A 23,313-nucleotide genomic window follows, 5' to 3' on the forward strand; every position below is an offset into this window, starting at 1 on the left:
AGTGCATGTGTATATTTATATATGTAACTGAAATGTTTCTTACTGTAATGATCAAAAAGTTTGAAAGCCACTGCCCATGCCACAGCTCCATCAAGCAGCATCTAGTCCCCAATCTTGATTTGTCCTTTTTTTTTTTTTTGCTTTTAAATTCTCTTTATTCATCCATGAGAGACATACAGAGAGAGGCAGAGAGAGAAGCAGGCTCCATGCAGGGAGCCTGATGTGGAACTCCATCCTGGGACTCCAAGATCACGCCCTGGGCCAAAGGCAGGCACTAAACCGCTGAGCCACTCAGGGATCCCAATTTGTCCTGTCTTTGATCCCATTGTTCCCTCAACTAGGCATTCTCCCTGCTTTCTGTCTACTGAAATCTTTTGGGGCCCTAATAAGACACCACCTCCTCCCTGAAGTGTTCCACCATTTTTCCTTACCCATGATCCTAAGTGATGGTCTCAACTTTCTTACTCAAAACAGCTTGCTTTGCATGTAGCTATGTTTGTATACTGACTGCTTAGACAAAGAGTGCCTGGGGGCAGGGCTGTGTGATCCTACTTCTGGGTCCTTCCAAGGCCCAGAAGTGTAGTGGAAGGACCCAGGAGTGTAGTGAGCCTAGTTGCTGTGCAATAAATATCTGCCCAACTGAATACTTTCTAAATTGCCTTCCAGGAGCATCTTCTGTTCTTCCCCCACCCATTTCCTTGACCACAGGCCCCAGCAGGCCTAACATCTATCCTTGGGCCTAGTGTTATCTACAGTGGTGGCTCTAAAATCCAGTCTGTCCTGACAGCTTTCATCTTTCTTCAGGGGGAATAAGAGATAGAAACATACATTTTTATTCCTTTAAAAGATAGCTTGTTTGTTTGAGAGTGTGTCTCTTTTAATTTTGGTGTTAAGATGTATTTTTTGTGGATCAATGTTGATGGTAAGTTAGAAAATGATGGGATCCCTGGGTGGCGCAGCGGTTTGGCGCCTGCCTTTGGCCCAGGACGCGATCCTGGAGACCTGGGATCAAATCCCACGTCGGGCTCCCGATGCATGGAGCCTGCTTCTCCCTCTGCCTGTGTCTCTGCCTCGCTCTGTGTGTCTCTCATGAATAAATAAATAAAATATTTTTAAAAAATTGAGTGAAAATTTACTGGTTGCAAATTTCCAAAATTTGGGAATCAACTGCCCTTTCTTAGCTGGCTGAAGGGAGGCTCACTTTCTGAAAGGTCAGATGAATTCATTGACATAGGGCTGGAGGAGAGCTTCTCGTCCCATCTCAAAGACTGCTGTTTATTCGTCTGTGCTTCCCTCACGTTTCCATTCCCTTGTTCCCGAGGATGTTAATCACACATTAAATCCCTGGCCCGAGACAGTGCGCCTCTGGCCCTTTAAATGGGGGCGTGGCGTAGAGGGGCGGAGCGCCCGGGAGTGACAAGGGTGCGGGGAGGAAAGCGGAAGCGTGGCGGTCAGCGGTGTGTACTGCGCGTGCGTGAGCCTCCGGCAGGGGGCGGGGCCTCGGGCGCCGGGGGTCCTGGGCTGGAATGGCCGCAAGCGCAGGTATCGAGGCTCCCGGGAGCGGGCCAACGGGGTGGGGTCCCCCGCCCCCCCAGTATGAGGAGCTGTCCCCCGGGCGGGAGGAGGATGCGCGCTGGGTTCCTGAACCTCAGCCCTTTCCCCGTGCGGTGGGGCGGCCTCGGACTGGCTGACGGCGCGGCCCCAGGCGGGCTAACTGGACCGGGGCCCACGGGCCGGGCGGGGTCGACTCCGGGGCGGAGAGGCGTGTCCTGGGTTTGGCCTGCCATTGGGTTAGGCGGTTTCCACCTGTTCGTAACAAATGTGAGGTTGAGGGACAGGTGCACCCACCTCCCCGGATTGTGAGGCCAGGAGGCGGCTGATTACCCCCCATCCCAGGTCGGAGCAGCTGTGCAGCCAGGGGTGGGCCCCTCTGCGCCTCGAAGGTTGGGATGAGTGTGCCCCCCAGGTGTGAGGCCGAGGCCCGATGAGGCGTCCGCCTCTTAGGATTGGTGCGCACCCTTTGAGGCTGGTTCCAAGTGGTCTCTGCCTGCAAGGTGTGCTCCAGAGTGAGGGTGGAAGGAGGGCAGGTGGGTCTCTAAAGTTTGAGGCCACTCCTGTGTCCTGGTTTGTTCTCCAAGGGTGGTACGTGGGGCAAGAGGGAAACAGCTGCCTAAATTGTTTGGGTGTGCTTCAAAGGGAGGGTAGGGTGGGACGGAATAGGGTCAGTCAGGGAGGTTACAGGGCCATGGGTTATCAGGGGCACCCGGGAGCCTTCCTGAACTAGGCTTGTCTTCTCCATAACCTCTTAATATTAGACTCCGAATGGACAGGAAGGCTTGTGTCCTCTGTATGCCCACCCTCTACCACTCCCCTCACCCCCCCCCCCAAAAAAAAAACACAAAACAATCATGGGCGTTGACTTGTGGCACCAACTCCCAATGTCTGTGATTGGGAGATAATTACACATCAGGTGTGTGTGTTTGAAGTCTGATACAAATGGGGATGGGTAATCTACCTAGGTTTCTGTAAGATATGGGTTTGCTTATGGTCAAGTTTAAGCAGTTAATAGATACTGAATCCTCTGGTAAAGCTGGCCTATTTCAGCAGAGTAAAGATAAGTGGGGGAAGAATTCTGCTTGAACTATTGGGCCCTTTGTGTCAAAGAGACATAGTTATATGTGAAAAAATACTTTCCAGAGCTCTCAGGTAATAGCGTGTCGATTATCCTTTATTTTCTTGGTATCTAGATTGGCATCAGCAGTTGGATATTTTTTGTCTTCAGGATATTGAGGCCTCTTTGGTGCTTTCTAGCTGTATCTCACTCTTCTATAAAGATGTCAGCCATTGTGGTACCAAATGTCAGTTATGTATGTGAATGAAAAGAGGGACATTTTGAACTTCAGGAAGTATGTTTAACTTTTGAACTGTTTATAGTCTTCACAGAGGTTAGATAGCATCCTGGTCTACAGCTTCAGGTGTGATCTGTATATATTTGTAAGGTCTTACTGTTCTAGTCTTTTTATTTTTAAAATATTTTATTTATTCATGAGAGAGGCAGAGACACAGGCAGAGGGAGAAGCAGGCCCCATGCAGGGAGCCTGACGTGGGGCTCGATCCCGGGTCTCCAGGATCACGCCCTGGGCTGAAGGCGGCGCTAAACTGCTGAGCCACCCAGGCTGCCCATACTGTTCTAGTCTTAACTGAATCTTGAATTAATGTTTGAATTATCTTCATTCTACCTAACAGCCCCTGTGTTAACATCTTCCCAGAATAAAGAGAAAACGCCTACCTTCTGTGGTTACAAATTCCAGGGAAGGACAATGGCCACAAGAATGTCACGTGCCTACTTTTCTGGTCAGATAGATAGTGTATTTGATTGGCAGCACCACCAAAATTACCTGGTTAGAGTGGAGGAGGAGCAGTTTCTCAAAGGAAAGATGGTGAAGTGATACTGTAACCAAAAGAAAATCAAATTTGTTTTTCCTCTGTAGTTCAGCAAGAAGTTTCCTTTTGCTCTTTACAAAAAAAAAAAAAAAAGAAAAAAATCTCTTGTGACCTACATCCTTCTTGACATCTAACCAAGAGAAGTTGAGGTGACCGTTTAACTAATTGGAAGCTAATTAAGATGATTTGGAAGGCCACCATCTACTCAACCTACAACTGAATGGAATCTTGTCTTCTGTGCAGTTAACTTATAAGAATTCACTTATACCAATTTAGTGAAGAAGAAAGAAGAATGTATTTCAGCCTACACAAGGCCATGGAGAAGTTCTCTGAGAGGGGGAAGGTCTTTGAAGAGCGATTCTTATAATAGTAGGGACTTATTGGAAGCTGGAAAGAAGTGATATTTTTTTTCTCTTTCATTTATTTTACTTATACACATATAAAATTGGTGAATAACACTAGGTTTTATGTATAATATAAATATCTGTAGACCTAGTTCTTACTGTTATCTTGTATATTGTTACAGGGGATTAGTTTTTTCTTTTTTAGAATGTGGCAGAAGGTTGTGCCTGACAATTCATAATAGTAACTTAGTAACATAATAGTAACTTAGCACCATGCCCAGGCAGGTCTCAGGTACTCTTCTTTTCCTTCACTTTTCCTTTTAACATTTGTTGTTCTGTATGCATATACCAAGCTTTAAATGATTAGTCTTCTCATGTAGATATTTACTAGGAGAAGAGAAAGGGAAACAGGCTTGGGCTTTTTCATAGTGGCAGTTCTGAGCATTGCAGGCTTAAATGTGCCTGTTCTTGGAAAGAAACTCAGTGACCAAGTATGCATCTCATCCAAGTACATAGTAGTACATAGGGTCTGTTTCTGAAGTTCATGAGTAAGGTGAAACTTGAGTACCCCCTGAAAAATACCTAGGAAGGAGTCATGGTGGAGACTGACCTCTCTGTGAGGAAGTGCAAGACAGCCAGTTTTTGATCCATGTTATGCTATTTGTTATTTTGAGCACAGATGAAATGGATCATTAAGTATGAGGCATTTAAGAACTGAGACTGACCAGAAGGACGACAGATATCAATCTCCTCTTCCATGCTCACCCTGAAGTGTATAGTATTGAGTGGAATGGTGTATAGAGTTCCCATTTCTGTGTGAATCATTCTTTTTTTTTTTCTTTTTATCTTTGCTGAAGATAATAGTTGAATTCCTGTAAATGGAATGGACGTATGATATATTTCCACTGTTTTCATCTTGACTTTTAGGCTGAATTAATGTAAAAGAATACAAAATGTGAAATTTTGGAGTTTGTGTCATGTAGCATATGAACTAAATGATCATTAAAAAAATCAGTGGTGAGGATTGTAAAAACAAAACAAAACAAAGCAAAAAACTCAGCTAGGTGCAAAGACTGGAACTTGCTAGGTGGGAGGTTTTTGGAGGTAGAATGACTAACTCTAGCTTATTTTGAATGACCAGAATTGCTGTTTGAAGCCCTGGAAGCCAGTGATGCAGTGTTGCTTGGCTGCTTCTGGGGGGAGGAAGGAAGGGATTGGTGGGTTGATTAGCACTGGAAAAACAGTGATGAACAGGGCAGATCTGGTTTTTGCTCTCCTGGAACCTGCATTCCTTTCTTTCCTGAGGGAAGGGAATGGTGGTTTAGACACTGAAAAAATGATTGCAGTGTGACAAGTTTAGTGAAGGAGGAGAATGCTGTTATAAGTACATGTTAACAGGGAACCTAGTTTAGTTCAGTGGGACAAAAAGACTTTGAGGAAGCAAAGTTTTAGCTGATATCTGAGGGATGAATATGATCAACAGTAGTTGACAAGCCTGATTACATAAAGATAGAGCTCAATTATAACTTGGATTACTACGGCATAGATTCCTATAGGCCATGAGTCAAATAATGTCCTATGAAGCTTAATAATTATATGCAATAAAAGTGATCCATTTAATTTGCAACATAGCTGTTAGTCCTGTCTTCCAATTCTTGTGTTAATCAGCAAATATTTATTGAATGTGTATACAGCCATGCAAGTCAGTGAGCCCAGTGATGTGCAGTACACAAAGAAACATGGCTGCATTTCTGTTGTATAGTTGGGGTCCAAAGACATAGCCACATGGTAAGTTAACTAATGAATCAATATGAGGAAAGTGCTGAGGCGCTGTTCTAAAGAAGACCTGCATTCTGGGTTCAGAGGATGTTTGGCGAAGGAAGGAAAGAAGGAACATGGGTAAATGGAGAGGAAAAGGAAAGGGAAGGTGAACTATCATGAGCAGACATGGAAGGAAAGGAGAAGCTCTTCTTGAAGGACTCTGAATACAGGTTAATAAGTTTAGTTGTAAAAGAAAGTGGTAAGGTCAGCTCATGTGACACCTGGAATCCTAGGTTTAGAATTTGGAATGTTTTTTTCTTCCAGATTTTTATTTAAATTCTAGTTGGTTAACATAGAGTGTAGTATTGGTTTCAGGAGTAGAATTCAGTGATTCATCATTTACATACCACCCCTGTGCTCATCATAACAAATGCCCTCCTTAATACCCATCACCCATTTAGCCCATCCCCTACCCACCCCCCTACATCAACCCTCAGTTCTCTGTTGTTAAGAGTCTCTTATGGTTTGCTACACCCCTTCCTCTCCTTCCCAAATGTTCATCTGTTTTGTTAAGTTCCACGTATGAGTGAAATCATATGGTATTTATTTTTCTCTGACTTATTTCACTTAGCATAATACAGTCTAGTTCTATCCACATCATTGCAAATGGCAGGATTTCATTTTTTAATGACTGAGTAATATTCCATCACACACACACACACACACACACAGATACACATATCCCACATTTATCCATTCATCAGTCAGTGCACATTTAGGCTCATTCCATAATTTGGCTGTTGTTGATAATGCTGCTGTAAACATTGGGGTACATGTACCCTTTAGCATCAGTATTTTTGTATCCTTCGGGTAAATACCCAGTAGTGCAATTAGCTGGGTTGTAAGGTAGTTCTATTTTTTAACTTTTTGAGGAACCTCCATGCTGTTTTGCAGAGTGACTGCACCAGTTTGCATTCCTACCCACAGTGCAAAAGTGTTCCTCTTTCTCTGCATCTTCATCCACATCTGTTGTTTCCTGTGTTGTTAATTTTAGCTATTCTGACGAGTGTGAGGTGGTATCTCATCATGGTTTTGACTTATATTTCCTTGATGATGATTGATGTTGAGCATCTTTTCATGTGTCTGTTAGCCATTTGGATTTCTTCTTTGGAAAAATGTCTATTCATGTCTTCTGCCCATTTCTTAACTAGGTTATTTGTTTTTTGAGTTTGATAAGTTCTCTATAGATCTTGGATACTAACCCTTTATCAGATATGTCATTTGCAAATATCTTCTCTAATTCCAGAGATTGCCATAGTTTTGCAGATTTTCCTTTACTGTGGAGAAACTTTTTATTTTGATGAATTCCCAATAGTTTATTTTTTTTCTTTTGTTTACCTTACCTCTAGCAATGTGTCTAGTAAGTTACTACAGCTGAGGTCAAAGAGGTTTCTGTCTGTCTGTCTTCTAGGATTTTGATGGTTTTCTGTCTCACATTTAGGTCTTTCATCCATTTTGAATTTATTTTTGTGTATGGTGTAAGTGGTCCAGTTTCATTCTTCATGTAGCTGTCCAGTCTTCCCAACACCATTTGTTGAAGAGACTCTCTTTTTTCATTGAATAGTCTTTCCTGCTCTGTTGAAGATGAGTTGACCATATAGTTATAGGTAGAATTTGGAATTTTGTACTGTAGGCATTGGGGAGCTGTTCAAAATGAGTCCCTTTACTAGAGAAAGATATAGAAAACAAATAGAAATTAATCCTCTCTCATTTTTCTTCACAAAACAAACCACAAGAAGACAAAACAAAACAAACAAATGGAAGAAGAGAAATATTTGGATTGGAAAAGCCAGAAACAAAGTTGGAATGTAAAATTGTTTCTGTATCATGATTTTGTGATATCTTTCTGGGGATACAGTAAGTTAAAAAAAAAAAAAAACCAAAACTTGATTTGACTCACTGTACTGTGAAAAGTGTCTTATATGACATTTAGGAGGAAAAGAATATTAGTGAATTAAATAGGATCCTGGACTTTGAGCACAGTTGGGAAGATCTGCCAAGGTAAAAACAAAACAACTACAACAACAACAAAAAAAATGATGGAAGACTTCCATATTAAATCAGCCTAATATGGGTCACATTCTAGAGTTCTTTTAATTTTTTTATTTTATTTTATTTATTTATGATAGGCACACAGTGAGAGAGAGAGAGAGGCAGAGACATAGGCAGAGGGAGAAGCAGGCTCCATGCACTGGGAGCCCGATGTGGGATTCGATATCGGGTCTCCAGGATCGCGCCCTGGGCCAAAGGCAGGCACTAAACTGCTGCGCCACCCAGGGATCCCACATTCTAGAGGTCTTATTCATTTAGCCAGGGTTAAAATGGGGTCATTGACATAATATTTATTTATTTATTTATTTATTTATTTATTTTTTTAAATTTTTATTTATTTATGATAGTCACAGAGAGAGAGAGGCAGAGACACAGGCAGAGGGAGAAGCAGGCTCCATGCACCGGGAGCCCGACGTGGGATTCGATCCCGGGTCTCCAGGATCGCGCCCTGGGCCAAAGGCAGGCGCCAAACCGCTGCGCCACCCAGGGATCCCCATAATATTTATTTTTAAATGGTTCTTGAATCTATTATTAATTGGTTGGAAATAACCTTATTAAGAGGGGATAGTTGTAAGAACTGTCAAGATGTCAGATAATGTTAAGTCAGAACTATTAAAATATTAGTTTATCAGTGCTCAGAAGAGGACAACATACTAGGTAATCATGATTCTATGACATACATTTTCCTGTCAGATTAATATGATTTCATTCTGGGAGAGACTAGGAGACTATTGATTTTAACCATTATGTTGTCTACAGGTACTGTCTAGCTTGGCATCCCCTTAAGAACTATGGGAACACTAGATTGCAGGATGGTTGGGTGGAGAACTAGTTGTAGAATTTAGTCTCGAGAGGAAATTATCAGTAGTTTGTTGCCAACCTTTGTACTAGGATAGCACTTAAGTAGTATCTGAAGGCAGAGTCCTCAGCATGTGTAATAGTGTCATATATTAAGCATTTCATCATTGGTCCGTGTATTGGAATGAAGAGCTTGCTCACTATTTAGGCAACACTAAGTGATGAGGGAGGGATCAGTATTTCAGAATGTTGGCAATGTGGCTAGAAACAAATTAATTGAAGTTTGTTAATGTACTCATTTCCTATTCCTAATGTAACAAATTGCCACAAATGTAGTAACTTAAAAAAAACAGATTTATCATTTTATAGTTCTTTAGGTCACTAGATCAGCACTGATCTTACTAAGCTAAAATCAAGCTTTGGCAGGGCTGGGGTCCTTCTAGAAGCTCAAGGAGAGAATTCATTTCCTTGCCTTTTGCAGCTTTTAAAGACTGCCTAAATTCCTTGGCTCCTGGCATCCTTCCTCATCTTAAAGCCTGTACTGTAGCATCTCTCTGACCCTGCTTTTGTTGTCATGTCTCTTCTCTGACACTCTCTTCTGCCTCCCTCTTCCACTTTTTAAGACCCTTGTGATTACATCGAGCCAACATGGATAACCTCCCCAACTCAAGATCCTATTTTAGTCACACCTGTGAAGTTCCTTTGGACATGTAAGGTAACATAGTTATAGGTTCTGGAGATTAGGACAGGCATCATTGAGCACTTCTATTTTGCCTACCACCGGGAGATTCAGGCACAGCTCAATTTCTAAAAAATTTGGAGACACTGCTCTAGTGAACTCTCCTTTTCTGAAAAAAGTCAGCATAGTGATCTTTTGATTCCTGGGTCTATTTGGGTTGAATAAATATGCTAACATGAAGGTATAATTGTTGGTAAGTGATAGAAGAGGAAGTGATGTGAAAGCATGATTTTAGAATGACTTGTTGTATATCACACTTACTATCATAATGAGACGTTTTTCTGAAGCATCTCTGATGCTTTGCTGTGGGCTGTACCTGTCTTAAATAAAATCCCTACCATTTAGTTCATGAAGAAACTTCTCATCTGAGAGCAGAAGTAAGTATAGCCTTCCAATAAGGTATAACTAGTTTAGTACTAGCTAGACCTTAAAAAAGTACCAATCTTGTTTCAGGATCTTAAACTTTGGAAGAATTTGGAAATCTTGAGGAAATTTTAAATGTTAATAGCAAGTATTTCTTGACTATTTCTGTGTCCCGGCATTCTAAATGTTTGCAGTCATTATTGTCATTCCTCACAGTAGCTCTGCAAAATAGTTGCATTCGTAAGAGGACTCTCTGTTTTAAGTGATTAAAAAAAAGAGAGTGCCGGGAGAGGATGCTGGCTTATGTAGCCAAAATACCAGAATGCTGTAGCCAGAGGGAATATCATAGAAGAAATGGGGTGTCCTGAGTGGTATCAGACATTCTTACCTCTTCTCTGGTTCTGTTTGTAGGTTGATTTTGTTCTTGCTAGAAATCCATTCCTAGAATATAAATTGTTAGTAGAGGTGGATCTCTAGTGATATGTGAAGTATGTGTTTAGGTGTTTAGTGGGTATGTATTGAATAAATGACCTCCTTTTCTGCAGAACAGGGTCAAGGGGAGGGTGGGGGTACTGCCCAGCCTTACTATTCATTGTTTAGAGAACAGTGGAAGCAGGTTTTCCTCACCAGTTCCATTTTAATGAATCCTAGTGAGGCACTCTAGCTACATATGCAGTCTCTGTTACTATGGGATTTTTGATTGGCAGCCTCCATAAGAACCACATGGTTTGAGAGAGCCCTTCTCCCAATCAGAGGTGCTGCTCTGGGCAAACAACACAAATGGCCATAATATTTCATCTTAAAAGATATAGAAGTAGAGGGGCTCAGAATGGGTAGACAGATTGACCAGGGTCACAGATAGGAACTGGTAAAGCCCAGATTCAAATCTGATCTTTAACAGATTCTTTTATTTGTTTTTAAAGAATTTTTTTTTTCTTGGTTTTGTTTTTTTAGTTTTTATTTATTTAACAGAGCATAAGTAGGGGGATCTGGAGGCAGGGAGAGAGGGAGAAGAGGCTCCTGACACAGGGCTTGATCCCAGGCCCTTGGGATCATGACCTGAGCCAAAGGCAGATCTGAACCGACGGCCGCTCAGGTGCCCCTTTACGGACTCTTTCGCTTATGTTCTCTGCACTTTGCCTGTATAGCACGATAACAGGAGCTCAGTGAAATGAAGGTTGGAAATGGAGTAGGGTAGCATGGCAAGATGGTGTTCTTTCTTCAGGAGATGCTTGATTACTTGAAACTTCTTGAGTATGGTATTGGTGTTCACGGATGCTGAGTTGCCCTGAGAACCTTTTAACTAACACCAGATAGGAGGTATAAAAAAAAGAGCCAGAAAAGACTGTTTTACTTCCTGAGTTATTTTGGAAAGACAAATGTGAAGAAAGATATTTTCATTTATTAAATCATTTAAATAAAAGTAATTTTTTTTTTGGATTTGGCTATTGTGGTCTTCTTCCCCCCCCCACCTTTTTTTTAATGTGTAAGAATGAAACTTAACTGTCCTCAGGAATCACTGAATGTGAATTAGATTATGCATGTTTGCAAACATTCCTGAACTGTTTGTAATCATTTTTCCTAAGTGGTACAAATAAGAGAACTTTATTAAAAGGAACTTGTATTTGTCCGTGAGTCAATTCCATCTTCTTTGAAGAAGAGCATAAACATAAATATTGCTTCTGCCCTTGGCTTACTGCAAAAGGAGAAGTACATTTAGTACCTGAGATTGGAAAGCTACTTTGAAATGTTGCCAGATACATAGTACCCTCAGTTATGTCTCCTAGGAATGTATTTGGTATCATGTGTTTGTAGGACCAAACCTTAGAGTCTATCTTCTCTAACATGTGAAAGAGATTAGTCTGTATTTGGTAATATACCAAATGTACTAGCTAGAAAAATTGGTTTCAGCTCTTTAAAAAATCTGTCTTCATAAGTCTACATGTCTTACATGTAGTAGATGTTCATTTCTTTTAATCTGGTAAAAATGAAATTTGAACAAAGTGAAATTCATCATAAATAAAAAAGCCTACTTAGATAAAATTGTCAGTTAATTCTGGGTATTTAAAAAAAACAATAGCAACTAATTTTCTTTCTTTTTAAAACTAATTTTCAACTTTTATTTTATTTTAAGATTTTATTTATTCAAGAGAGACACACACAGAGAGAGGAAGAGACATAGGCAGAGGGAGAAGCAGACTCCATACAGGAAGCCTGATGTGGGACTCGATCCTGGGACTCCAGGATCATGCCCTGAGCTGAAGGCAGGTGCTTAACTGCTGAGCCACCCAGGGGTCCCAATTTTCAACTTTTAAAAGTTCTTTTTTTTTTTTTTTAATTTTTATTTATTTATAATAGTCACACACAGAGAGAGAGAGGCGCAGAGACATAGGCAGAGGGAGAAGCAGGCTCCATGCACCGGGATCCTGACGTGGGATTCGATCCCGGATCTCCAGGATCGCTCCCTGGGCCAAAGGCAGGCGCTAAACCGCTGCGCCACCCAGAGATCCCCTAAAAGTTAGTTCTTTTAAAGTTAAAATTAGTTAGTGGCTTAGTTGCCAGCCTTTCTTTTGCCTTCACTTCATTAGAGCACGAATGAGAGAAGTTCATATGGTGGGGAGGGTGGTGGACAGTGGACAGTATGTAGTTTGAAAAAGGTTCTCACAGGGAGTAACTGCGTATTCCTGGGTACCGTGGAAAAACACTCTAGAAAATAAAATGACCTTTGCTTTTACTGTCATTACTATGATATTATTTCTATTTTCAAATTATTACTTCTTTATTTCTAAATAGGCAGAGCTAAGTAATGGACTTTTAAAAATTTGGTCACTTGTAGCCTAATTATAACACCATCTAAAATCATTTAAGGACAAATTTTATCATTAAACTTATAATGATTTTTTCCTGAATATGTTTTTAGTTTTCTAGCGATTTTGCAGACAATTGTTTTTAGACAATTTTGCAGGTAAACAAGACTATTTCATTGTATCTTTTAGAGCTATGAAATCTATAAAACATTTGCATATATTTTTCTTTAGTATTTCAGTTTTCTCTGAGAATGTCCGTGTTTTTCTGTGACTAGCTTTCTTACTAGAAATCCCTCACTGGCTGTGGTATTATTTTATTCTGGCATCATTGTCTCCCATAATAGATCTGAACATTTAGGTTTGCTAGTGTCCTATTAAGTAGCTAGCCAGCTATCTGTCCTGGGGCCTCAAGTGTTTACACTAAGCTCCCTGAGAGATCTGTGGCCCTGGGTGGATGCCCATAACAAGACTGAACTGGGGAACTGGAGATCTACTCTAGGATTTGGAAGTTTGAGGGAGGGGGTTAATTGCAGTTCTTGGCACCAGTTTACTCTCATGCTGTTAAAATGTGAATCTGGATGGTACCAAGTCTAGTGGCCAAACTTAAGTCTATTGCTGTCACCAGACTTCATGACTTTGGGTGGTGGGCCACTTCCCAGACTCCTGAGTTAGATGTTCCTCCTTTGTGCTCCCATAGCAATTCTCCCTCAGTGTCATACCTCAAACCATGTTGATTTCTCATTGCCTTACAATCAGATGATTCAGTGAAAGAATTGATTTCCACAAAAGTGAACAAGTAAGTCTTTGGAATGTCCAATTGAGGAAATCTAAATAATGTCTATATTTTTCTTTTTTAAAAAGAGTCATCGTTCAAGTCGTCATGATCTAAGGTCAAAAATCAAAACAAAACAAAAACTTGCTTGGATTGACTAAATTACAATTATTATAAGTAAATATGGAAAATGAACCAGACCATGAAAATGTGGAACAGAGCCTTTGTGCCAAGACTACTGAAGAAGAGCTGAATAAGTCTTTCAATCTTGAAGCTTCCCTTTCAAAATTCTCTTACATAGATTTGGACAAGGAACTGGAGTTCAAAAATGATCTGGTAAAAATTCAGCTTTTGTCAAGTGATGATGTTGATTAGAGCTATGACCTAAAGACTCAATCTGTCATTTTGCATGAATTAATAGAAGTCTATATGCAGTCTTGTGAGATATCACTCTTAATTTGTGTATGTCATTACTGTTTATGAAGCACTTTAACATATGTTTTCATTTGAGCTTCAGACACTTTGATAATTCACTTTGTAGAGGAAGGAGAAGCTGAAGTGCAGATGGCTATGTTAAGTGAATGCTCAAGATCATAGACTAGTGGTAGGTTTAGAAATCTTGTGCAGTGATTTTTTTAAAGCAATCTTTTATTTATTTTTTTAGAGTAGGCTCTGCACCCAGCTTGAGATATGAACTTGTAACCCCAAAATCAAGTTGCATGCTCTACTGACTGAGCCAGCTAGGCACCCCATGTACAGGGATTTTTTTTTTTTTCCCATTGATTTGATTGTAATTAAGTTTTTGTTACCAGGAGAATATTTAATGACAATTTGTTTGACCTAATCACTTCTCACCATAATTTTGACATAACTAAGAAATGCAATGTCAGACCTTTGTATATTGCTTATGACCTTTTTACTATTATTTATTTATGTTTAAAGATTTATTTAATTATTCATGAGAGACACAGACTGAGAGAGAGAGGCAGAGATATAGGCAGAGGGAGAAGCAGGCTCCTCGTAGGGAGCCAGATGTGGGACTTGATCCTGGATCCTGGGATCACGACCTGAGCCGAAGGCAGGTGCCCAACTGCTGAGCAACCCGGGCATCCCATGCTTATGACCTTGATATTGTTCTGTATATTGCTTTCTACACTTAGAAAATTGAGGCTTGTTATGAGACATGCTGTTTTGTCCTGTTTAAGAATGCAAGTGTCAAAGTCCTTAAACAGAAGCTTTCTGGATAGGGCTGTCAGGATGGTGCAGTCAGTGCATATTTGCTTTTGATAATCACTGAATATGTGTCTAGGATAGGAAACAATTCCATAGTCTTTTGACCTGACCTTAACTACCATGGATCATTGAGTTAGCTCTCTGCACGATCAGTTTGGTGATATGTTGGTCTCTTAATTGGTAATTATTCTAATAAATTAAAACACCCTCATGATTCTAAGAGGGAAAGCAACATTATATGAACATTAATTTCTTTTCTCTATTTAGATTGATGACAAGGAGTTTGATATTCCTCAAGTTGATACTCCACCAACACTGGAAAGCATACTCAATGAGGTAAGTATATATTAATGATCACTGTCATTTTATGGAATTGATTTTAATGCTTTTGGGTTAAATTATAATGTATGTATCTAGATCTGCACTGTCCTATAGTGACTAGAGCCATTAGTCACATGTGGCAATTTAAATTAATTATAATTAAGTAAAAATTAAAAATTCCATCTCTCAGTTGTACAGGTACATTTTTTTTTTTTTTTTTGGTACAGGTACATTTTAAGTGCTCAGTTGACACATGTGGCTAATGGCTGCTATAGTGGACAGCACAGATGCAGAATATTTCCATTATTGCCGAAAGTTCTGTTGAACAGCACTTATCTGGACTGTGGACTTCTCAAGGGCAGAAACCATGTCTTGCTCATGTCTGTGCCCAACACAATGCCTCATACTTGGTAGATTTGAGGAAATGTTTTAGTAAGCAAGTTGAAATACTAAATATATGTCACTTTTGAGATTTTTATTATGTTTTAATAATGTCATCTCTACCAGTGATACTCCAATAGCTCATCCTTAGATACTAGAAAGTAGCTGTAACCATGAAATGCATCTTGTCACCCTTCTATGTAAAGGAAAAACCTCCAAAATGTATTTTATGAGTACCATCTTTGCTAAAAAGTTTCTCAGAGTTTTGAAATGTTATTCTTTTCTGAATTAGCAGGTCATAAAGACCTTATAAAGGAATTTTGTGGAAGTAACATGTTGAAGTATGCAAGCTTTTATGTATCTTGCATCTGCTGACAATTCTTCAACTCCATCTTCTTAATCTTTTAAAAACTTACTTAAGACTCTTCTTGGAAGTTTTAACTTCTAATTCAAGAAAGATTTTTAAATGTGTGAATCTATTTTGGATCCATATTTTTTTAAAAGAAAATAATGCAGAGGTTCCCCAAAGGAAATGCCCACTGATCCCATAGCTGTGAGGGAGTTGGGTCTTGGTCTTTATTACTTTTCACCTATACTTTGGGGGGCATAGCCAACACTTTATAGGAAGCAAACTATTTTCTCTATGAAATTGTATCTTTTATTATTCTTGATGACTTTAATTTCTATTTTTTTATATCAGTTTGATGTTGCTGTTACTTTGAATATATTTTAGCTTAAAAAATGTATGATCTGTGTTAAGACATAGCATTTTAAATTTTGACAAAGAAGGCATTGATCAATGAAGGAATAATCGGTTATGGTGATACTTATTTACTGCTTGGTAACAGGAAATCTTTCATTTAGAGATGAAGAGATTAATTTTAGTCAATTTTGTTAACATCTTATTAATATCCTCATTTCAATTATTTTACTAAGTGTAAAAAAAAAAAGTAATCTTAGAAAGTTGTGTGTAAAGCCATATTTGGAAATATTTGTATAAAAAAGGCAAAGGGTACCACCTGGGTGACTCAGTCAGTTGAACATTTGACTCTTAATTTCAGCCCAGATCATGATTTGAGGGTTGTGGATCAAGCCCTGTGTTGGGCTCCATACTCAACAGGGAATCTGCTTGAGATTCTCCTTCTCCCTTTGCCCCTCCCCCTGATGCCTCTCTCTTTTTCCCTCTAAAATAAATCTTCAAAAAAATGTTAAAATGCTTATATGACTAAAACTAGTTCATAATGAAGAAAAATATCTTTGCACAATATACTTATCTATGAATAACAGTAAGTACGGTCATTAGTGGTTTACTGACAATACTATCTGAGAAGATAATATCCTGTAGTAATTTGGGTGCCTTGTTTATTTGGGTCATAGTATTAGATACTGGGATTATTAAATGCTCTGACTTTGAGAAATAGTAATGGACATTGGCCAGCCTTCACACCTCCAAGGAGCTAGGCAGATGGATAAGTGAAAGCAAAAATAAAATTTAAATTGTAGAACATTATGAAGACTGTTGGGGGAAGAAGTATTAAACTGATTTTAGGAAAGAAAAAAAGCAGTGGAAAGGGCAGAAGTGCAAAGTGTGAATAAGCACTCACTCCAGGATATATGGTTGCATATACTTGATAATGTTCATTAATATCATCCTGCAGAGAGGCTGGAAAGAAATGGACATCCAAGATGTTTTATAGAATGGAAAGTTAGAGATTACTGGGACATCCTGAATCTCAGAATTTAGGGCATGAAATAATGGTCCTAGGCCTTGTCATTAATTGAAACTATGCTTCCTCTGAGGTTTTTAATTGTGAAATTCCATTCTTTAACTATAGCCACCCGCTTGCCTCCCATTTTCCTACTTCCTTAAACCTGTTCTTTGACGTAATCAGGACCAAGTCTCTGTTCCTTCCTAGTCTCCCAGTCTGGGTAGTTCCTGCTTCACTTCATTGCTACTATACAGCCGGAAATTTATTTTGAACTTTTTATTCAAGTGTAGCATATGTATAGAAAAAGTGCATACATTGTTAAGTGTGTAGCTTGGTGAATTTTCACAAACTTCACTGAACTTGGTGAATTTTCACAAACTTCACCACTGAACTTGGTGAATTTTCACAAACTGAAAAATAATCTAGGTGAAGAAATAAAACATTTCTAACACTCCAGAATCTCTTGTGCCGCTTTAGTGCCTAACCCCAGGATAATCACAATCCTTACCTCTCTAGCATTGATCAGCTTTCTTGCTTTGAACTTCATATAAATGGAATTATATAGTATGTACTTTTGTGTGTCTGACTTGCATTTCAATATTATATTTTTAGATTTATTCATTTTTGTATATAATTGTTCATTCACATACAAGAAGTTCTTTATGTATATACCATTATTTATTCATTCTACTTTTGATGGGCATTTGTGTAATTTCCAATTTCTGGCTGCTATGAAAAGTTGCTGTGAATATTCTTACCGGTGTCTTTAGGTATGCATATACATATACACACATTTCTGTTGGTTTTATAGTTAGAAATAGTAAAATTGCTAGGTCATCAGATACGGGTATATTCAGCTTTAGTAGATACTGCTACAGGTTTTTTAAAGTGGTCAGAGTAATTCATACTTCCAGCAGCCGTATATAGGAGTTCCAATTACCATATCCTCAATCAACTTTTGAATATTCTCTTTTTCAGTTTATCCATTCAGTTCTTACAGGTGTATAGTGATATCATAGTTTTAATATGAATTTTCCTGAAGACAGACGAAATTGGGTGCCTGGACATAGGGTTAGGCCATTTGGATGTCTCTTTTTTGAATTGCCTTATCATGTCTTTTGCTCATTTTTTAAAAAAAATGTATTTATAGGAGTTCTTTATATGTGATGTATAGACCCTTTATTAGGTGCATATATTGCAAATATCTCTTTCCATTCTGTGGGTTACTATTAGCAGTTTCTTTTGAACAGAAGTTATTAATGTAGTTAGCTTATTTTGTTTTTCCATTATGGTTAATTTTTGTGTGTCTTGTTTTAAGAAAATTTTTGAAAATTCCAAGGTCATGGTGATGCTATTTTATCTTGTTTTAAAATCTTTATTTTTCTACCTTTCAAACTTAAATCTGCAATTCATCTAGAATTTTTTTTTATGTGATGGTGTGAGGTGAAATCCAGCACCATTTACTGAAAAAAATATTTGGTGTCACTTTTGTTTTAAATCAGGAGATCATATATGTGTGGGTCTGATTCCATTGGTCTTTCTACACTTGCCCCAATATCACATTCTAATTGTTGATATAATAGGTTTTTATATCTAGTAGTCTGAAATCTTTGTTGTTGTTCTTCAAGATTGCCTTGCTTATTCTTGTAAATTTGCATTTCCATGTAAATTTTAGAATCACTTTATTAGTTTACACACACAGACATACACACTGAAATTTGATAAGATTATGTAGATTTTGCATATCAGTGCAGGAAAAATTGATCTCTGCTATGTAGATAGTTACTTTATTTTATTATTATCTTTTAGATAGTAATTTTAAATTCAGCCTTCTTGATAATAAGCTCAATTCTCTTCTTTCCTCCACTTGTTCTTTCATGTATTCTGTAAGCCCTCAACCCTGACTTAATTTAACTGATCTGTTTTCTTTAATTGTATCCCCAGGCTGCTTAAGAAAAATCAGATAAAATACTGATTGACCCTCTTGCTTATGGCCTTAGTGCTGCAGTTCTAATTTCTGAATTACTTCCTTTCCCTACAGAAGTTGTTCCACTCTGTACAGTTCTCAAGAGACATTCTCTCTTTGCTAATTTTAACCTTGTTCTTTTTATTTTTTTAAGATCTTATTTTTTTTATTCATGAGAGACACAGAGAGGCAGAGACATAGATAGAGGGAGAAGCACTCCCTGTGGGGAGCCTGATGCAAGACTCGATCCCAGGACCCCAGGATCATGCCCTGAGCCAAAGGCAGACACTCAACCACTGAGCCACCCAGGCGTCCCTCTGACCTTGTTCTTAATAGATGCATGTGTACATAGATATTTGAAAAGCAGTTGGAAATATGGGCCTAAACCTCAAGAGAAATGTTGATACTGAAGATACAGCTTTTGGAGTCATTAGCATGATATGGTACTTGAAGCTATGGGTATGGATTAGCTTGTTCATACAGGAAGCGTATGGAGTTGGAAGAGAGGAGAGCTAAGAATATAATCCCAGGGAATAGTATCAATTAGAGGTTGGGCTGAGGAGAAAATAGAGAGCACTACAGGTAGAAGAGGTCTTGTAAGTTGGGAGGAGTAGCGGAAAAGAGATATACTGGAAACCAAGGGAAAAGAAAGTTTCAAGAAGTAGGGAATGGTCAATAGTGTTAAATAATTCTAGAGGACAAGGGCATGCTAACTGAAAATAGGCCAGTGGATTTGGCTGTCACCTCCAGCAGAGGTAGTAGTTAGTAGCAAGCAGTGGTGGAGAGAATGGAGGTAATGAGTTGAGATTGCTCTCTGGTGAGTGTCACTGGGAATGGTAAGCCAGAACACAGTCCGGCTGAAAGAGGAGAGTGATCAGAGCATTTTTCTTTAATGTCTGTTGCCCAGAATCAACCTGTTCAAAGCCAAACTCCTTATTCTGCTTTATCTGCTATTTTTACATTCTTTGCTTTCCTATCTCGGGAATATCACCTTTTGTCTAGTTGTTCAAGCTGGAAACCTTGGAATTCTCTTTGATTTCTCCCTTACCTCCCCACCTCCCGGCCCCCGTCATTTAGATGGTAACCAGGGACTTTGGGTTTTCTCAGTAACATCTCTTTCATTATTCCTTCTCTTGACTTCTTCTGCTGTATTCTTAGGCTCCACTCTCCTCTTTTTCCTTGACATTGCCATACCTTCTTACTGGTTCATAATAGTTTCCTTGCCTCAGTTTCCCCCAGCCCCCTCATCCATCTTCCTACTGCCCCATTTATTGTTGTAAAACGTGGTTCCCATCATGTATGCCTACTTCCTAAACATCTTAGTTGCCTTCCTACTACCTACTGTATATAGTACCCTAATTCATTAAATGAGTGGATACTGATTATATGCTGGGCATTGTACTGGGCACTAGGGAGTATAGTAGTAGACAAGGAGGACATGGGCCCTGCTGTCACTTGTCTTAATGGAACATAAGGCTTTTTACAATTTGGGTCCTAGCTTATCTTTCTAAGATCACCTCTAACTCCTGCCCGTATATTCCAGGACTACTTCCTTTTTTATGAACAAAATCCATTTTATGAAATCACTGTGTTGCAGATGCTTTCAAACCTAGAATGCATTTCTTCTGTTTGTCACATTTCCTATGGCATACTATTTGTAGTAAGGTGGTATTTGTTTTCTTCTAATTAGCCACTGACTGTTAGTTAACTAGGTAAGCATCTATAGAGGTTCAAATTTCAAGTATTTTGCTGCTAAGAATAATTTGAATAACTGCTCCTGCTTTTTCCTGCTGCAAGGAAGAAGTTTTTGGAGTGAATTCTTTGTAGAGACAGAGATCTATCTAGAGTTGAAAATTAATTTTCTCTTCTATGCCTCTCTGGTCAATAACAATGCATGGAAAAGAGACAAAAGCAGAAATAAGCATGTGAGTGTTTTAGAGAAACCCATTAATGCCTGTCTGGCAGGTATTATAATGGTATTTGGAATTGTGAATTTATTGATCCATTCTTCTAATTTAGACTGATGATGAAGATGAGTCTTTTGTTCTTGAGGATCCTACGTTGTTAAACATTGATACTATTGATTCTCACTCCTATGATACTTCCTCTGTGGCAAGTTCAGATAGTGGTGACAGGACCAACCTAAAAAGGTAAGCATTTGTTGTTGTTGTTTTTAAGCATTTGAATTGCACTTGTATATGGCTGAAATACTGAACACTTAAAATGTAAATATTTCTTTACAGTGTAGTATGGTCTGCTAAAGCCCTGTATAGGAAATAGAAGGCCCACTTGGGTGGAAATAATATGCTTGTTAGACCCTAAAGGTTTTGGCACTGTTGAGGGGAGAGGATAAAAAGGTGGATGCCATGACCACTGTCCTCTGCACCACCAGTAGAAGCCATAATAACAGCCAAGGGACCCCCCACAAGCAGTGGAGTTCTCGAAGGGAGCATGAATCAAACTTAGCACAGTATCTGTGGTGGAAACAACGGAGTTTGGTTTACCTCGCCACCCTTGTGCTCCCTGTACTCCCCATCCCCTTCTTCCCACTCTCTAAGGTCAGCTCCAGCATTCCTTCATTCCCTTGGAATGGGTTCAGAGGAGAATCACAAAATGATTAAAGATTTGGGAAAAGGACTTCTAACCCTAAATAACTTCATTTTGGCTGCTTTTCACCTTCCAAATTCTTGGAGAGCACATGAAAAGGAAAGAGAAGTGGAGGAAGCATAATGTAAATACTTTATTGAATTCATGTGTAGCTTTAATGTTGATAAAGTCATGTGTATTTTTCCTTTCTTAAATTTTGCTTGTATTAGTGCTGTCTTCTTTAGGTTGTCAACTCTTGTGGGATAGGGACCATTGCTGGAATATGTTAACCTGTTCATCACTATCTCTTACAAATACATAAATGTGTTTTTTTTTCCAGCTTTATTGAGATATAACTGACATATAACATTGGGTAAATGTAATGTGTACAGTGTGATTCTTTGATAAAAAGGTAGATGCCATGACCACTGTCCTCTGCACTGTGTGTTGTGAAATCATTACCACAATAGGGTTAGTTAACACGTTCATCACCTCCATAACTACCATTTCTGCTTTGGTAAGAACATTTAAGATTTATTCTCATAGTAACTTTCGAGCATATAACATGTTATTTTCGGCTATAGTCATTGTGCTATATACAGTAGATCCCCAGAGTTTATTCATCTTAAAACTAGAAGTTTGTACCCTGTGACCAACATCTCCACATTTCCCTCACTCTTCAGCCCCTGGCAATTACTATTCTACTCTGCCTCTATGAGTTAGAAGCTTTTTAAAATTCCACATGTAAGTGAGATCATAGAGTATTTGTCTTTTTCTGCGTGACTGACTTCATGTAGGATAATGCCCTCAGGGTCCATTCATGTTGTCACAGATGGCAGGACTTCCTTCTTTATCATGGCTGAATAACGTGTGTGTGTGTTGGGGGGAGAGACCACTTATCTTTACCCATTTGTCTGAAGGTGGACTTAGATTATTTCTGTATCTTGGCTATTGTGAATAATGCTGTAATATACATGGCAGCGCTGATATTTCTTTGAGATAGTGATTTTGTTTTCTTTTGATATATACCCAGAAGTGGGATTATTGGATGATTTGATAGTTCTATTTTTAATTTTTTTGGGGGAACTTCGTACTGTTTTCCATACTGGCTGCCCCAGTTTATATTCCCACCTACCAGTGCACAAGGATTCCCTTTTCTCCAAATCCTCACCAACATTTGTGATCTCTTGTCTTTTTGTTTTTGTTTTGTTTTAAAGATTTTATTTATTTATTCATGAGAGACACAGAGAGGCAGAGACACAGGTAGAGAGAGAAGAAGGCTCCATGCAGGGAGCCCGATGCAGCACTCGATCCTGGTACTCCAGGATCACGCCCTGGGCCGAAGGCAGGGGCCCAACTGCTGAGGCACCCAGGCATCCCTCTTGTCTTTTTTTTTTTTTTTTTTTTTTAAAGATTTTATTTATTTATTCATGAGAGACAGAGAGAGAGGCAGAGACACAGGCAGAGGGAGAAGCAGGCTCCATGCAGAAGCCCGACATGGGACTTGATCCCAGGACTCCAGGATCACGCCCTGGGCTGAAGGCAGGCGCTAAACCGCTGAGCCACCCAGGGATGCCCCTTCTTGTCTTTTTGATAATAGCCTTTCCAATAGGCAAAATCTTATTGTAGTTTTGATTTGCATTTCCCTGATAATTAGTGATGCTAGACAGTTTTCCACGTATTTGTTGGTCATATGTATGTCGTCTTTGGAAAAATGTTCAGATTCTCTACCTATTTTTTACTCAGATTGTTTGGGTTTTTTGTTGTTGAGTTACAAGAGTTCCTTATACAGTAGTCTCCCATTCCCACAGGGGATACATTCCAAGACCTCGAGTCTTGGAAGATATTACTGCAGATATTAGTAAATCCCATATAAACTTTTTTCCTGTACATATCTACAATAAAGTTTAATTTATAAATTAGACACAGTAAGAAATTAACAACAATAATAAAACAGAACAATTATAAGAATGTATT

At 39.0% G+C, this 23,313-nt stretch overlaps 1 protein-coding gene across 4 annotated transcripts in view; it reads left to right on the forward strand.

Moving 5' to 3' along the window:
• Positions 1 to 1,415: 1,415 nt before the first annotated feature.
• Positions 1,416 to 23,313, forward strand: part of VPS8 (VPS8 subunit of CORVET complex) — a 254,636-nt gene continuing 232,738 nt past the window's right edge. For all 4 annotated transcript variants that reach the window (XM_077879951.1, XM_077879954.1, XM_077879952.1 and 1 more), the window contains exons 1-4: positions 1,416 to 1,542; positions 13,230 to 13,476; positions 14,641 to 14,709; positions 20,770 to 20,900. In XM_077879951.1, coding sequence (XP_077736077.1) covers positions 13,324 to 13,476; positions 14,641 to 14,709; positions 20,770 to 20,900 — 353 coding nt within the window. In that variant the 5' untranslated portion in view covers positions 1,416 to 1,542; positions 13,230 to 13,323. The remainder of the gene's footprint in view (positions 1,543 to 13,229; positions 13,477 to 14,640; positions 14,710 to 20,769; positions 20,901 to 23,313) is intronic.

This window comes from Canis aureus, chromosome 31, assembly GCF_053574225.1.
Source record: "Canis aureus isolate CA01 chromosome 31, VMU_Caureus_v.1.0, whole genome shotgun sequence".
In the NCBI taxonomy this organism is placed as follows: Eukaryota; Metazoa; Chordata; class Mammalia; order Carnivora; family Canidae; genus Canis; species Canis aureus.